Genomic DNA, 15474 nt, shown 5'->3' with positions numbered 1-15474 from the left:
GCTGGCCCGAGACCGTCTTTCCTGCGCTGCGTTCAGCCGGCGCCGGCGAGGCCGACTCCGTGAGTTTGGCAGCAGCTCCCCTCCTGTTTTCTGGGAGATTTGGGGTCACTCTTCTCTCGGGGTTTGGTAGGTTTCTCCCACGGAGCCGTCTGGTCCCGGACTTCTCTTTTGGGGGGGGGGGGTGTCTTGATCTCGGATTCAGTCTCCTGTTCAGATTTCCTGTTCGTCACCCTTCAGTCTTGGTGGGTGGAATTCAGTCTTCTAGGAATCGATCCATTTCTTCCACTCGGTCCAGTTTGTTGGAGTGGAATTGTTCCCAGTCACCACCTGCCGGCCTCTGATGCAACTTCGTATCGGTCGTACCGTCTCCTTTCTCATTTTGCACTTCGAGGCCGTCTCTTCTTTGTTGGTAAGTCTGCCTAAAAGCTGATCCATTTTCTTTATCTTCCAAAAACAGTGGCTTTTGTTTTCATTGGTCTTCTCTCTCATCCTTTTAGTCTCTTTAATGGGTTTCCGCTCTGATTATTTTTTCATTTGCTTCTAACTTTGAGCTCAGTTTGTTCTGTCTCCAGTTCCTTGGCGTGTGGAGTTAGGTGGTTTACTTGAGGTCTTTCCTCTTTTTTGCCGTGGGCGTCTGTCACTAAGAACCGCCCCGCCCTTCGGGCCCCCTCTGCTCTGTCTCATAAGCTTCCGCATCTTGTGTTTTCATTTTCATTGGTTTCAAGGTATTTTTTAAATTTCCCTTCCGATTTCTTCTTTGTCTGCTGCTTTCAGATCCCCACATTTGTGAATTTTTTGGTTTTTCCTTGTAGCCGATTTCCAGTTGCCTGCCCACCCCCGGTCAGCAAACGCGGCTGATGCAGCGTCTGTCCTCCCACACCAGGTAGGACTTGTCTTGAGGCCTCGCACGTGGTCGGCCCCGACCAGTGTGGCCTGCGACCTTTCGGTTCTCGGCCCGGGGCTCGGTCCGTGGAGCCGTGGGCAGCCGGCCCGGTCCTGCCAGAACGGCCCACCCTCCTCCCGTTCCAGTCTTGGCTGTTCCGTCCGCCATCAGGACAGCTACCCACTGTGCTCTTCTGGTTGCCACGGCGCAGACCGGCTTCTCCATCCCTCCCGTGTGCCCGCCCGCCCGCCACAGCCAGTCTGCGGTGGGCCTTGCCAGTTTTTTAATTGGACTTCCATGGCCGAGTCCCGGGAGTCCTCTGTGTGTTCTGGGTGGAGGGTCCGTAAGTGCGCACTCGCGTGCGTGAGGTGGGTTGCCGTTCCACTCTGTGGATGCTGCACAGACAATTTTAATTGTTTTCCTAACTTCAAGTCGATCTAGTTTTAAATTTATCCCCCCCCGCCCCAGTTTTGGTGTCGTATCCGAGAAACTGTCCCCAATGCCAACGGCTGACGTCCCCCCCCCCAACCTCCTCCAAGAGGGGTGTCGGGTCACAGGGTCGGGTCCCGCCCACTTCGAGCTGACTTTTGCGTGTGATGTGTGGTCAGGGGCTGACCACCCCCCCCCCCGGGCCATGGGCAGAAAAGCCCGAAAATGCCCTTTCGTGCTTGTTTTCTCACCCGGCGGGCGCGGGGGACGTCACCCCCAGCAGTGCACGGAGACCGCCCACACTGCCGCAGCCCCCTGGAGCCGCACCGGGCGGCCGCGCCAGGCCGTTTACCGGCAGCCAGGTCGTTCCCGCCCCACGGCGGTCGCCCACAGTGTTGCAGTGAGTAGCCTGCGTGCTTGTTATTTTCCTCTCGTGGTCTCCAGGGCGGATGCCTGGAAATGGGGGGGCTGGGTTGGCGTGTCGGGACGTAGGTAGTCTTGTGAGGCATGACCAAGTTTCCTTCTGGAAGGCTTAACCATACACCCACCCACCCCACCCAGCGATGCAGGAGCCGGCCCGTGTTCTGCAGACCCTGTGCCTGCCCTAGTGGGCTTCGGGGGGGAGGCACCTTCAGTCACAGAGTCAAACACACCAAGAAAGCATCCAGCTGGAGCACGGTATACAGAGGGGGCCGCAGGTGTGCGTAGTGTGTGTGCAGACTTGACTGAGCAATCCAGGGAGGCTTCCTGGAGGAGGTGTTGTCCAGGCTGAAGCAGCCGTCTCCAGATCAGGGAACCAGCCAGTTCATACCCGGGCGCTTGGGGCGGCGGTGCCCTGGGGGACAGCTTCACGTGTGAACAGGAGGTGCGGGGCACGCAGGTTCAGAGACAGAGCAGCTGTCCCAAGGTTTACGTTTGCTGCCTCAGGAAACCACTTCAGTTCTTAGCATCATAAAATAATACTTTACGAGGGGTGGCTTGGGGCCCGGGGGAACGCCCTTCCCCTTGGCGTCAGTCGGGGCTTCCTCTGCAGTTCAAGTCCGGCACCTCTGCTTCCAGGATGCCCTGTCCCCCGTCCAAGACCGGCATCTGGAAGGCCGGGCCGCGCCGCGTGGGGGCACAGCGGCCTGGGCGGGCGTCCACGTCACGGGCAGGGCAGCCCACGAGGCCAGGGCCCGGGCCGGCCCCTCGGAGGATGTGCTGCTATTCCGGGCGGTGGGCAGGAAGACGCAGCCCCCGCCGGGACCGACCGAGGGCAGGACCGCGCTGCCGACGGGCGTGGGGGCCTCGGTGTTTCCGGGCCCTGCCTTTGCGCCGTGTCCTCGGCTGGTTCCCCTTTTCCTCTCTCTGCTTTGTTATTCCCTCCTGGGCTGTGGGCCCTGGGCCAGGAGACGGCCCTGCGACTGAGAAGGGCTTGGGGGGCTGGCGCGGAGGGGCGGGCGGGGGCAGCCCCGTGTGGGAGACGTCCGCAGAGGGGACGCATGGTGGCCGGACCCGGGCGGACCCGCCGCGGACGCCCCTGCTGTTCGGACTGTTCGGACTCCTCCCGCATCCAGTTCGGTTTCCTGGTGTCGAAGTTCCTGGTGTTTTCCTCCGGCCTCTGTGGTTGGTGGACACGAGAGAGGGGCGTGGCTGACTCTGCACCGGGGCCCCGGAGCTCGGTGGATGACCAGCAGACCCCCAGCCCAGACAGAGCCCGTGTCGCTGGTCCCGGGAGGCCTGGGGCCCTTGGGTTCCCGTCCCCCCCCCTCAAGGCCCCCTGAGCCTCGCCCTCCTGGGGCCTCGCCGCTGCTGGCTCCTGGCACCGGCCTCACGCTTGCTAACCCTGCCGCGGGGTCTTCGCCTGGAGCAGCCTCCCTGTCCTGTCACTCACCGTGACAGCCCCTCTGTGTCCCCGGCAGTGAGTGCATTGGCGTTCTGGTTATCGTCCCCCCTCCCACGCCCACCTGGTCCCCAGAGCCTAGTGTGGTTCCAGGCACATGCTGTCCACCAGTGGGTACAGACGGGGGAAAGGTCGTGTGTTTTATTCCGAGCATCTGGGGTGCCACTGGGCACCAACTGATCCCCGAAAACCCCCGCAGGGCTACAGTGGCCTCAGCTGGGCCAGGCGACCCTCCCAGCGGGCCTCTGGTGGACAGGACCTGGCCCAGCTGAGGCCCGGCTCCTCCCCGGCCTGGGGAACTCCCCTTGGAGTTGGGTGGCGGGTGGCAGGTGGCAGGTGGCAGTGGAGTGTGTCCTCGTGTCCTCGCTCAGCCCGCTGTGCCGGGTGCAGGCGCCGCCCGGCCTCTCCGGCCGGAGCCCAGCGGCCATCCGGAGGCACTGAGGATGCTGAGACCGAAATAAAACTGCTAATTGCATCCGGCGTTGAGCAATCCCGAGCCTGACCGTGACGGGAACCCCAAGGCCAGGCTGGCCCACGGCACAATTAGCCACTTCCTCCCTGCGGGCCCGGGTGGCTCCCGGTTTGGGGAGAAGGCTGAGCTGGGCTTGGCTCTCGGTGGCTGGCTTTGGGGGGGAGTGCGGCCCACGGGTGCCTGCACCGAGGGGGCCGGCTTGCAGGGCCGCGGGAGAGCCGGCTGTGCTGTCAGGGCGAGGCACCGACCATGGCGGCGGCAGACGAGGAAGCGCCGAGGGCCTGACTGCTTGAGTTGGGCCAGCGGGCAGGGAGGAAGCGGGCACTTCCTGGACAGGCCGAGCCTGCAGAAGCGGTGGCTTGCAGGGCCGAGGCCGTGCCTCATCCCGGGGTGACGATGGAAGCTCCGGTGTCAAGTGCCTTCCTGGTGCCCATCCCTCCGGCCACACCATCTACACGAATGGCCAGCCAGGCCCGGGTGCCCACCATGGGGCCAGGCACAGGGCCACGGCTGTGGGGACCCTGCAGGCACCTCCTGGGGTGGCGGGGGCGCTGGTGGGGCTGTGCCGCCCCAGGCTGACTCTGGGGCATGGTGTAGCGGCGCTGGGGCTGGCCCAGGGAAGGACCAGATCGTCCTGGCCCGTTACTGAGCATGGATGCTGCCGGGCACCCCGGGTGCGTCCTGACGTCCTGGTGGGGACACTGAGGCTCCAGGTGGGAGGTCAGAGGGTTTCCTTCTGCGGAGACTGAATGACAGCAAGAGAGACTTAGGCTAGACACGAGGAGGGTCTTTCTTAAGCAGGGTCTTCCCAGCACGGAAGGGCTGCGCTGTCCTGGCTGTGGCCGTGCTGGAGTCACTGTCCTGCCTCCTCATCCACCGACCTCCTCCTCAGGCCCTGGGCAAGGTGGCCGGTGCCTGGGTGGTCACCCAGCCTGGAGGGCCGGGCTCTTGGCCTTCGGTGGGGAAGCCTGCGGGGCCCAAGTCCTCTGCCTTCTCGCCCCAGGGGCGGGGGTCTGAGCCGTGCCACCGCACCAGAGGCACACCTGAGGGTCCCCCCCATCCCGGCAGGATCCTCTCAGTGGGGAGATGGCGTGCGTCCCAAGCAGACCAGGCCCCTGCCTGTGAGGGCACTTCAGCTTGTTCCCTGGCACCTTCTAAATATACCCTCAGAGGGTTCTTATCACACGGTGGCGCACAGCCGGGCTCTGTGCCCGAGGCTGCCCTTGGGGGCAGAGCCAGGAGGCCCTGACTCTGGTGGGTCCCCGCCCTGGGGCCTGGTCACCCTGTGACGCTGAGGGCTGGGGCCTCCCTTGGCCTTTCTGCTCGAGCCTGCCTGGGGCCTGTCCCCCACCGGGTGGCCCCCGGTGCAGGTCTCCTGCGGTGGGAGGGGCTGGAGTCGGCTGCCCGATGACATCCGGTGCTGGGTGGCTCTGTGTGCTCACCCCCCCGCCCCCGAGCTTCCCTCTTTCTCCTGTGATGAGGGACACTCACATCTCAGGCTTCTCGCGAGGACCGGAGGGAACAGGAAGCGGGCCCGTGGGCAGCTTGTCCCCACCTGCCTGCCACCCTGGGGCCTCAGACCTGCCAGGAAGACTGGGGCTCCCGGGGGGGCCGCCACAGGGGCCTGATGGGAGGGAAGATGTGGGTCCCCGCTCCATGGGTGGTGGGGCTGAGGCCCAGGCGGAGCCGTCTGCGGCCTGGTGCCGGGAGCTGCTGCGGAGCTGCCTCTGGCGTCGGGGGAGGTGCTGTGTCCACATGAGCCTGTGAGGCCAGGGCAGGAGGCGGGGGTCCCGTGTCTCCGAGCCCCCAGCCAAGCTTGCTTTCCGAAGCAGCATCAGCCGAAATCCTAGAGGCCGAGCGAAGCCCCCGCCCAGCGGCAGAGACTCGGGTGTGACCTCCTAACGATTCCTCAATGGGACCGGTGCACACGGGGCCCCTGAAGACCATGGCCATCACGCCCACAGCTGGCTGTGCCGTCCTGGGGCGGGGTGCCCTGGCCGGAGTGAACCTCTGAAAGGGACGAGGCTGCTGCCGCGGAGACAGCCCGGGTTGGGGGTCAGAGGTCAGAGGTCGGAGGGGTGGCAGGGGAGCCCTGGCCCTCGGTGGCCTGGGAGGCGCCCGCGCCCTTCCCAGCAGGCTGAGCGCGGTGCCCGGGGGTAGCGGACATTGGGAGTGGCAGCCAGAGGGGCGGCAGGGGCGGTGCAGGCTGAGAGGTGGGGCCCCCAGGGGCCCGTCTCACCTGGGCTGGCTCACCTGTCTCTCCTGGCTCCCCCCCATCCAGACATGTCATGGTTTGGGCAGTGTGGTGCCCCGAGTGGTGACCCGGAGGACACGGCCCCACCCCGAGCACATGTGACCTTCCCTAGACAAGGCGTCTTTGCGGGTGCGCTGAGCCCCGCGGTGCCTGGTGCCCGGACAGAGAGGACGGTCCCGGGTACCGGGGTGGCCCCGCGTTCACCGACCAGCATCCTCAGCAGACAGAACTTAAGCAAGGCCATGTGGCATCTCTACTCGGGGGACAGTGGCACTGAATGCTGGGCCAGGCTCCCGGCCACGGTCCTGTGCCCAAGCTGGCCTGGGCTCACTGTCCCCGTGGCCCTGGGCCTGTCCCCGCTGGGGAGCCCGGCATTCCTGTTGGCGGCTGTAACTCTTGTTCCACAATTCAGGGCCCTGTTGGGGCCGCATGGCCTTGCGTGTGTGTGGGGGGGGGGGCCCACAGCCTGGGCCCTGGGAGGAGTGTGGGCCGAGGAGCCGTGCACAGCGCCCAGCTTGGCTGGGGCCAGAGGTCCCCACTGGGTTGCTCTCCACCCAGTGCTAGGCACAGGCCAGGCCCCACTGCAGGGACGGCCCTGGCAGGACCTGAGGCCAGCCCTCTGGGAGACCCGTGTCATGTGGGTGCCCATGTCCGAGGACACTGAGCTACCGTCCTGGGCAGGGCAGGGCTCTTCCAGGCTCACCGTGTGCCAAGGGAAGCTGCTCGGGTCTGGTCCCAGATGAAAGGGCCCAAGCCTGGTCTCCCAAGTGACCCCTTCGGAACCCGCTGGGCCTCGGGCCGCACCGGCCCCCTGCTTGTCCCTGCCGGCCCCAGCCCTGGGACCGTCTTTCAGAGCCTTCATTAAAGCACGCACACGCGTTGTTCACTTAGTTTTCTTCACACTTTTAAAAGTTGTGGTAAAATACAGAAGATGTACGATTTCCCATCGCGACCACTCCGGGGGCACAGCCCAGCGGCATTGAACTCACACCGCTGTGGGGCCGAGACTCCGTCATCTCCAGAACTTCTGTCTCCCCCACGCACGCTCTGTGCCCGCGAGACACTCACTCCCGCCCCTCCACCAGCGCCGGCTCTGCCGTCCCGGCTCCTCCAGGGGCATCCGTGAGTGGGTCACCCGGACACGCGGCGTGTGCGACGGCCGCTTTCACTCGGCCGAGCGTCCTGGAGGTTCCCTGCGGAGGCGCACCCTTCTCTCCGCACCAGCGGTCTCCAGTGCGCAGCTGTATCGTATGTGTTCAGTAAACGGGGCGCAGCTGCATTCCCCGAGGTGCCCCGGTGTGGCCTCTGAGCGTCCCGGAATTTCGGCTCACAGCCCCAGGGGAGTCCATGGCCGGGTGCCGAGGACGCCCTGAATGGCCACCTCTTCTTCGTGTGAAGTGTGGGGTTCCCGTCAGTGATGCCGTGTGTCCCTGGGAAACGCCCTGTGGGTGGGGGCGTCAGGTGCTTCCCAGGAGTCAGGGTGCGTCCCCTGCCTCCCCAGGGGTCCTGCCTGGCCTGGGTTTGGTGGCCGGGCCCCCTGGCCCACCCCGGTCTCTGTTGGGTGCCGATTGGGCCAGCCCTGGGCAGGAGGAGGCCAGTGACCCCGAGCTGCTGTCACCTCTGAGCGCCGCCCTGGCAGGGCTTCCCGGTTCTTCACGCCCCAGGGCACCCTGATGTCCGATAACTGGCGTCCCGGACGTCCCCGGGGCGGGCGCGTGTGGTCCCAGCTCCGGAGGTGGCTCAGCAGTCGGGACACAAGCGGGGCTTTGTTCCACCGGCCAGAGCTGCCCTTGCCTCTGGGAGTGGCCTGTTCCCGCCCGCGAGTGCCCTCCGGGAAGTTGGCCAGGCTGCCCCGGGGCCTGCGGGCCTCTGGGGGTCAGCTGGCCTCTTCTCCACGCCGGCCGTGTCCAGATGGGTCCAGTTCCTGTTTTCCCTGGGCCCCTGTCCCCCCACCCGGGTGTCTGGGGAAGCCTGGTTCGGGAGCCTCAAGACCCAAGCCGGGGATGGCAGGTGGCAGAGGCAGGGGGTCGGGCGCCCCAGGCTGTGAGCCCCCAAGGCAGGGCCCCTGTGTGGGCACCTGTGGGGCTCCTGGGCCCACCCAGCACAGGCCGGGGCACATGGAAGGAAGCATCCCTCGTTGTCCAATCCTGTCTGGGATCAGCACTCTGAGTTCAAGTAGCTGAGTGACGGGGAGGTACCCCACCCGGACCCGGAAGCAGCTCCTCGAGTCATCATCCCACAGGGGCGGTCGGTGGCAGATTGCCACATGGCAGCGAGAGACCTGGGGTCTCACAGGGGAGACTCGGCCTGGTAGGGAGCAGGGCCGCCGAGGAGCCGAGTGTGGAGGCTGTGGCCTGCCCCTGCCCGCCTGCGCCCCGGGGGCGGGGACAGAGGACTGGGAGGTTTCCACGTGTGGCCCCGGGTGGGGTCGGCCTGGGCAGCAGCCCCCGCAGACCTGTGCCAAGCCAGCCCATTCCTTGGGCCTCACCGTCCTTGGTGTGGGGTGTGAGGCTTGGGGACAGGGCTGTGGGGCGTGGGATGCGGCACTGGGGGGTGGGACCAGTGTGCTGAGAAGGTGGTAGCTGCAGGTGACCCAGAGGCGGTCACGTCCTAGTCCCTGAACCTCAGACTGGTGACCTTTCACGGCAAAGGGGCCTCACAGGGACGGCATGCAAGGGACCCGGACACCAAAGGTCACCCCGGACCAGCCCTGGCCCTCGCTGTCGTCTCAGGTGTCTCCAGGGGGAGAGTCAGAGGTCAGGGAGGGGACTGGCTATGCAGCCCTTCCCGTCCCCTCCTCAGGCCCCACCACAGCCCCACGCCCGCCTGGACGACAGTCCCCTCCCTGGTTTGGCCTTGGTGGCCTCGCACGAGCAGGGAGTCCGTCTTTCGGTCTGTGACAGCCCTCAGAGGTTTTCGTGCTGTGCCCCTCAGGGACCCGCTGCTGTCTGTGAGGTGCTCTTGGGGGGGACACGGTGATGGCAGCTGGTCCCAGGGCACGTCCTGTGGCCCCCAGAGGGACAGAGGCAGCCCCCAGGCTGACGGCAGGGGCACAAGGTGCTGCTGGTCCCTGGCCTAGGGCGTCCCGGGCTTCCGTTCCTGCCCTGTGTCTGGCGGGCCATCGTCCCCGAGGAAGCAGCCGTGGGCTCTGGCTTGTGCCAGGGCAACTGAGGTAGGGGCCACCCAGGACCTCCAGGGGCTGCCAGCCAACACTGGGCCTCCCCGCCAACACTGGGCCTCCCCTCCGTGGACGCCTCCCAGGCCCGCTGGCTCCCTGGCGGCTGATCCTCAGGGCAGCTCCGGAGCGGGGCGGTCACCGCCCTGGAAGCTCAGAACGTTCATCACCACAAGAGGAGAGCCGGTGCCCATGGGCCCCGGTGACCACCGCCAGTCTGCCGTCTGTCCCTGGGGTGTCCCCACCTGGACACGGCACGTAAATGGAGCCCCACACACGTGGCCTCACGCCGTGACTGACTGGTGGTCAGTGCAGAGGCACGGTCAGCCCCTCCCGGCGTGTGGCCGTGCCCGATGCACTAGCTGCTGGGCGGCGGAGCTGGGGCCGGGGGGCCTGTCGGGGAAGGGCCAGCCGGCCGAGGGGCTGACCGCATGTCCCCCTGTCTTGCAGCTTCCTCATCGTCCTGGTCTGCCTCATCTTCAGTGTGCTGTCCACCATCGAGCAGTATGCCGCCCTGGCCACAGGGACCCTCTTTTGGATGGTACGTACGGACGGCCGCCCTGGGGCCCAGGCCTTCTGGGGAATGTGGCGTGGACTGGGGCGTGGACTGCTGCTCCTGGCTCCCCTGCCTGCTGGCCAGCCGTGGCCAGCAGCCATGGGCTCGTCTTGACGCCGTGGACTGGAGGTGTGAGGACCCTCCACCCCCAGCTCTGGGACTTGCCAGGATGTGACCATTGGATTAGGAGGCCGGGGGCAGGAGAGCAGCCTGAGGCTGGTCGTCTGGGAGGGCTGCCTGGAGGAGGGGGCCTCTGAGCTGGGCCAGAAAGGAAGGACAGGAGGACGTGGGCAGGAGGAGCTGGGCTGTGGTCGGCAGGGACTTGCCTAAGCCATCGCTTTGGCCTCAGGTCTGGGAGACTCCTGACCTGGGCCGAGGCTGGCACACAGACCCTGCAGTGGTTCCGGTCCCATGCGCCCCCCACCCCAAACCTGGACCACCCCATCCACTGCCCTGTGAGGCCCTCACCCTCATGTCTGGGTCCCTGGACCTCTCACCTGGAAGCCCCGCCCTGCCCAGCCAGCTGTGAGCCCCTCGGACAGCACCCGGGACGGCCCGGGACCCTGGGCCAGCCTGGCTGAGCCAGGAGTCTGCAGCCAGAGTGAATCGCGTCACGGGTCACGCCGAGCCAGGTGCCAGGAACATGCGACCTCACAGAGGGGACCCCCGCACGTGCCCCCAGCTGCAAGGCCGCCCAGAAGGTGGGGTGTGGGGTGTGGGGCTGGCCACGCCGCTAGATGGCCCCCTGAATGATGACAGCCAGCCGCGCCAGTGTCTGGTGCGTGTGGTGGGCTCTCATGTGTGGCTGTGCGCCCCCCACCCAACACCCCACCTGCCCACCCCCAGCCCCACGGTCCGGCCAGCTGGTGGCTCGGCACCGGGCACATCAGGGCTGCCCGGCCTGGCGACCTGCTCAGTGGGCTCTGCACACAGTGGCCTCGTCTACCCCTCCGCGCTCCCAGAGAAGGCCGGGTCAGGGCCAGTCCCCGCCTGGGAGGCTGGGAGGGGTTCAGCTGACGTCTCCTGGCACCTGCGCAGGTTCCTCTGGGGGCCTTAGATCGGTGGTGGCGCTCAAAACAGCCCCCTCATGAGTCCCCCGGTCTCCCGGCCACCCCAGGCCCCTGGCATGAGACAGGGCTTTCACCATCAACCATGAGTCCAGGTGACAGTGTTGTGCTTTGGGGTCCCTGCTCCTGGCCACTGGTTTGAGTGACTTTGTGTCCCAGGACCACCTGCCTCAGTGACATGTGTGCTGAAACCATTTTTACCTTTCGTGTGATTCGGTGCCCTTCCTACCTGGCTCCTCTTTTGGAGACTCCGAGTCTCACTGGCTGGCTCTTCCCAGGGGACACCACACCCAACGTGTCTGGCTCTTGGAGGGACCGTGGATGGCGTCGGATGAGTGGACTGGGGGAGGCGGACGCCTGAGTGGTGTGGGCCCCGTCCCTGGCTGGCGACTCCGTAGCTCCGGCTCTGGGCAGCGGCCGAGGAGCTCACGTCTGCCAGTGGCCTGCCGTCACATGGGGGTCTCCTGCCACTGTGCTTCCTGGCGTTGGTTTTTGGTGTCCGTGAGTGCCGCTGACTTTGTCACTGGGCCTACCCCCGTCTGCAGCAGTTTTCCCTCTGGTCTCGGGTGCTTTCTGGGGCCTCGGAGCAGGCGGGGGTGCATGCGGTGCCGTGAGCCCGCTGGGTGCGGGGGACTCGGGCTCGGCCATTGCCCGGCTTCGTGGGGCCTGAGCTCCCCGGCCTCCCTTGAAGGCTGGTGCCAGCCCTGGGGCGCAGAGGTCCTGGGTCCCACATGAGGGGCTGATTCGTGTCTTTTCTGCCTCCTTGGGGGGGCAGTCCCCACATCAACCACTTTTCGGGTTGAGCCCCTCTTCTTTTCAGGGAGGAGCTCCCACCCCCAGGTCCTGGTGTCTGGGTTTTACTGTCCTATGTGAGGTCATGTTGCTCACACGAGTGCAGGTCAACCACCGTGCCAGTGAGGGGGACAGCGTTTAGGGGCCACGTGGCCCTGCTGCGTCCGCATTGTCCCCTGTTCCTGGGGACCCGCGGGGGCAACCCGGTCTGTGTGGAGGCCCTGGGGCCGCAGCTCCCTGTGCTTGGTGGTGGTTCTGTCCACCCGGCAGGCGAGTGGTGGGCAGGGGCAAAGCCACTGGCATCGGGGGCCCAGGTGCCCTCAGGGGTCCTGTGTCTGCTCCCAGGTAGGAACGGCCTCCCACCCCCTGCCCGACCCCAGGGGAGGAGCTGGGTGAGGAAAGCCAGAAAAGAGCGGGTGTCCCTGGTGCTTGGGGTCATCACGGCGACGGGGGCCCCCCCGGCCTGGACCCCACACGGCACGTCTGCCCCGCGAGCTGCCCCTCAGGTTCTGCCCTCCCAGCGGAGACGACTGAGTCATTGATCCAGGTGGAAACTGAGGCCAGAAGGGGCCAGGGAGACCTGCTGGGTCTGCTGGGCACAGGCTCATGTCTGCCCTCCCACTGCGCGCCGGCGCTGTGGGCCCCAGGCCTGGCAGGGGATGGGGACCTGTGACCAGCTCCAGGTCGGCCTCTCAGCCCTGTTTAGGTTTCCTGAGGTAGCCGTGGCAAAACCCCAGCGTGCCAGGTGGCTGAGACCACAGACATGTACGGTCCCCGCCACGCCCTGGCACCTTCACATGCAATATCTGCCTGGAAATCTCACCAAGGGGCTAGGGGTCACCCTGAGACAGCCCTGGGGCCTTGGGACCTCCCTCCCTGCCCTTCCGGGCTGGGGAAGAGCACCACCCTCACCAGACGGGGCTTCTCCCATTCAGAGAGAGCTCACTGTCCAATCTCAGGGCACCTAGCTGCCGGAGCAGGGGAAGGGGGCTGAAGGCTCCTGTGTGACATTTCTGAGGCACGCCTGCCACCTGGTGGCCGATCTGTGAACTGTGGGTGCACTGCCCCCCAGCGGAGGATGGGGATCCAGCACCGGGGAGGGCGGTGTGCCCTACACCCTCTCTCCCTGGGATGTGGGTCGGGTGTGCACAAAGCACAGAGCCCGTTCCCACCGCGGCCCCACCTGCCTGTCCCCCCTCTGAGGGCAGACACGTGGGGCTGCCTCCCTTGTCCCCCATGTTCCCCTGCCCGCCCCCTCCTGGCCACCCGCCCCTGGCCACCCTCGTCCCACCAGCCAGCCACCCCACGCAGCAGCCACCTCCTGGGGAGGGGGCTTGCTGTTAAACGTCTGAACGTTCCAGAAGCTCCCTGTGGCACTCAGCATAGACTTGGCCTCCCTGGGCCCCCGGGGCCCCCACGTCCGCCCTCCCCTTGGGTGCACTCTCGCTGACCCCGACACTCCTCGCTGCCTCGGGCCTTCATCTGCTCTCTGGCATGTTACAGGACCGGCTCCCCGGCCAGTTCCTGGCCCAGCCTGGCTGTCCCTGCCGCAGCACCCCCACCCCGCCCGACCTGCCCTCTGCGGGGTCCCCGTCCTTCCCTCCCCTCGCCCCCCATCCTCTCTGCCCAGCGTGAGCCAGGGCTCTGGGTGGGCTCGGTCCCCGGCTCCACACCGCTCTTCGAGAGGCAGGCCGGGCCGGGCTCACCCGCCCGCCCAGCATGGGGCTCCCTGGGGCTGGAGCCCCCTCCTTGGAGTCCCCACGCCTAGAGCTGCCCCCACCGCACACCCCAAGTCGCTGTAGGCTCCCAGGCCTTGGTTCCCCACCTTGTAAAATGGGGGTGGTGGGCAGGATGTTCTCAAATACACCCTCCAGAGGTCTCACTGGGTGTCCAAGGCTCGCCCAGCTCTCAAGTTGGCGGTGTCTGGCTGGGGGGTCATGGCTGAGGGGCTGGGGGGACACTGGGGGGGAACGGTGGAGACGGGGCAGCCATGAGCCCACCCCAGGGGGCGGGGCAGATGTGAATTATGTCAGGACCGCTGGGAAGGAGGCGTGAGGGGAAGGGGGCCTGGGGGTGAGATGCGTCTCAGGGGTGCTGAGGACTTCCCAGAGGAGGGGACACCCTGCTAACGGAAGGGTAGGAAGATGTGAAGCAGTTTTGGGAGGGGGCTCGGACCGGCAGGGTCCCGGGACCGGCAGGGCCTCCCCACCCCACAGCCTCCAGGGTGGGCGCCGGGGCTCTTGGTACAGGTGGGATCTGGGGAGGCGTCCGTCTGTGGGGGTGGGGAGGGTACAGACCCCAGGCAGAGGCTGCGGACAGGGTGGGGAGAGAGCTGCGAGGGAGTGGGGTTTGCAGCCCCCACAGTCCAGGACACAGAGCCTGCTGGGCCGCAGGACAGCAGGTGGCGCTGTTGTCAGGGAAATGGGGGCGCTGCTGGCCGGGGGCCCAGGGCGCGGGAGCCCGGCCACAGCCCCGGAGCCAGAAGGGGCCGAGGGTGGGCTGTGTGCAGGGCCTCCAAGAGCAGCACGAGGCTTCGATGGAGGAGAAAAATTCACTCCGAGCTGTGTTTTCCCAGAGAGCCCATATTTCTTCCTCTTTTTTTCCGAGGCTCTGCTTTCTGGTGCCAGAAGGCTGTTATCTCGGCCGGGGCGAGGAAGCCCCAGGCGGCCGTGGAGGATTAAGCGTTCTGCTGAAGCAGGGATATTTGGGGGCCTGAAAAAGCCATTTTGCTGGAATCTCATCTCAGCGGTGGGGTCTGCCCGGGGCCTGTGAGCAGGCACGTCCACCGTCCAGGCTTTGTTTGTGCTTTTCCCAGGGAAGAGGGCCCCTTCTGGGGCTGCCGGGGGGGGCTGCTGCAGGGGCTGCTGCAGGGTCCCTGTACCCAGAGAAAGCCCCCCCCGCACACATACATGTGTGTGCGTGTGAGCCTGCCTGTGCACGTGTGTGTGTGTCCACACTTTGTGCCTGAGTTTCTGGGTGTGCCTTGTGAAAGGAGTTCTGGGTTTGGGGGCTCTCCCCTGTCCCCCTGAAACTGGTGCTGGGCCAGAATCCCCCCACTTTCAACACAAAGACCCTCCCCAGCCGGGCGGGCAAGAGGCTGCTTTCTGTCTCTGAATGGCAGCTCTCGGCTCTCAGTGTTGTTCACGTCCCACACAAAGAGACAGGCCCCAGGGCACGGTCAGAGGCAGGTAACTGTGGCTCTGGCGGGCTGTTCCTGCGGCTGCAACCCCCTGAGCCGAGGCCCGGAGGCCTGGGGGGTGACGTCAGTGTGGTGGCTTCCTCCCTCGCCGCCGAGGCTCCCTCAGCCGCAGCCGTGGTGACGGGCCTTCCCGCCAGCTGGGTGCCCCCCTCCCAGCACAGAGGGACACCCTCCGGGTCTCTGGGCCCCGCTTCTCAGCTGCAAAATGAGGACTCCGTGCCCCCTCTACGGCCCCACGTGGGTCCCCATTTCTGAGGAGCAAGGTCCGGCTCTGTGCTCGGCCCCACCCAGGCTCCGGCTCAGCAGGCCCCTGCAGACCTGCGGGCGCCCACACCCTCACATGCCAGGGGGGGCCCTGTGCTGAGCTCAGGGGCCAGCAGCGGCCACACCCTCTGCCGTGCTCCCCCGGAAGGGGGGAGACAGAGCGCCGGTTGCTCCCGCCCAAGGTCAGGGCACCCACGCGGCCCCAGTTTTTCATGAGGAAACCCCAGGGTCTTATTTTCTCTGTGGCCTCTTGTTGGGGGGGGATCGCCCTGCCTTCTCCTCGGCTCAGTGAACTTCTCCACGTCCCAGCTGCCCCGTGACGCTTTCCCTCGTGGCACCCCCTGCGGCCACCTCGGGCCCCCAGGGTGTTCTGGGAAGACCCCCACCCCCGGCACACGGGAGCCACCCCCCAGGCGGCCTCCAACACCCGCCTCCGCGCATACGCTGGCCCCCACGCCCGGGAGCTGGAAGTCTCAGCACACTGAGCGTACGCACACACCG

General features: G+C 66.5%; 1 protein-coding gene across 2 annotated transcripts in view; it reads left to right on the top strand.

The window, feature by feature from the left end:
• The window catches only part of KCNQ1 (potassium voltage-gated channel subfamily Q member 1), a 237163-nt gene that overhangs the window by 19927 nt on the left and 201762 nt on the right, over positions 1 to 15474 (top strand). For both annotated transcript variants that reach the window (XM_053658159.1, XM_037156325.2), the window contains exon 2: positions 9546 to 9636. In XM_053658159.1, coding sequence (XP_053514134.1) covers positions 9546 to 9636 — 91 coding nt within the window. The remainder of the gene's footprint in view (positions 1 to 9545; positions 9637 to 15474) is intronic.

This window comes from Artibeus jamaicensis, unplaced genomic scaffold, assembly GCF_021234435.1.
Source record: "Artibeus jamaicensis isolate MK-2021 breed Jamaican fruit bat unplaced genomic scaffold, CSHL_Jam_final scaffold_537, whole genome shotgun sequence".
Classification (NCBI taxonomy): Eukaryota; Metazoa; Chordata; class Mammalia; order Chiroptera; family Phyllostomidae; genus Artibeus; species Artibeus jamaicensis.
This window is presented reverse-complemented; position numbering and strand designations above follow the sequence as displayed.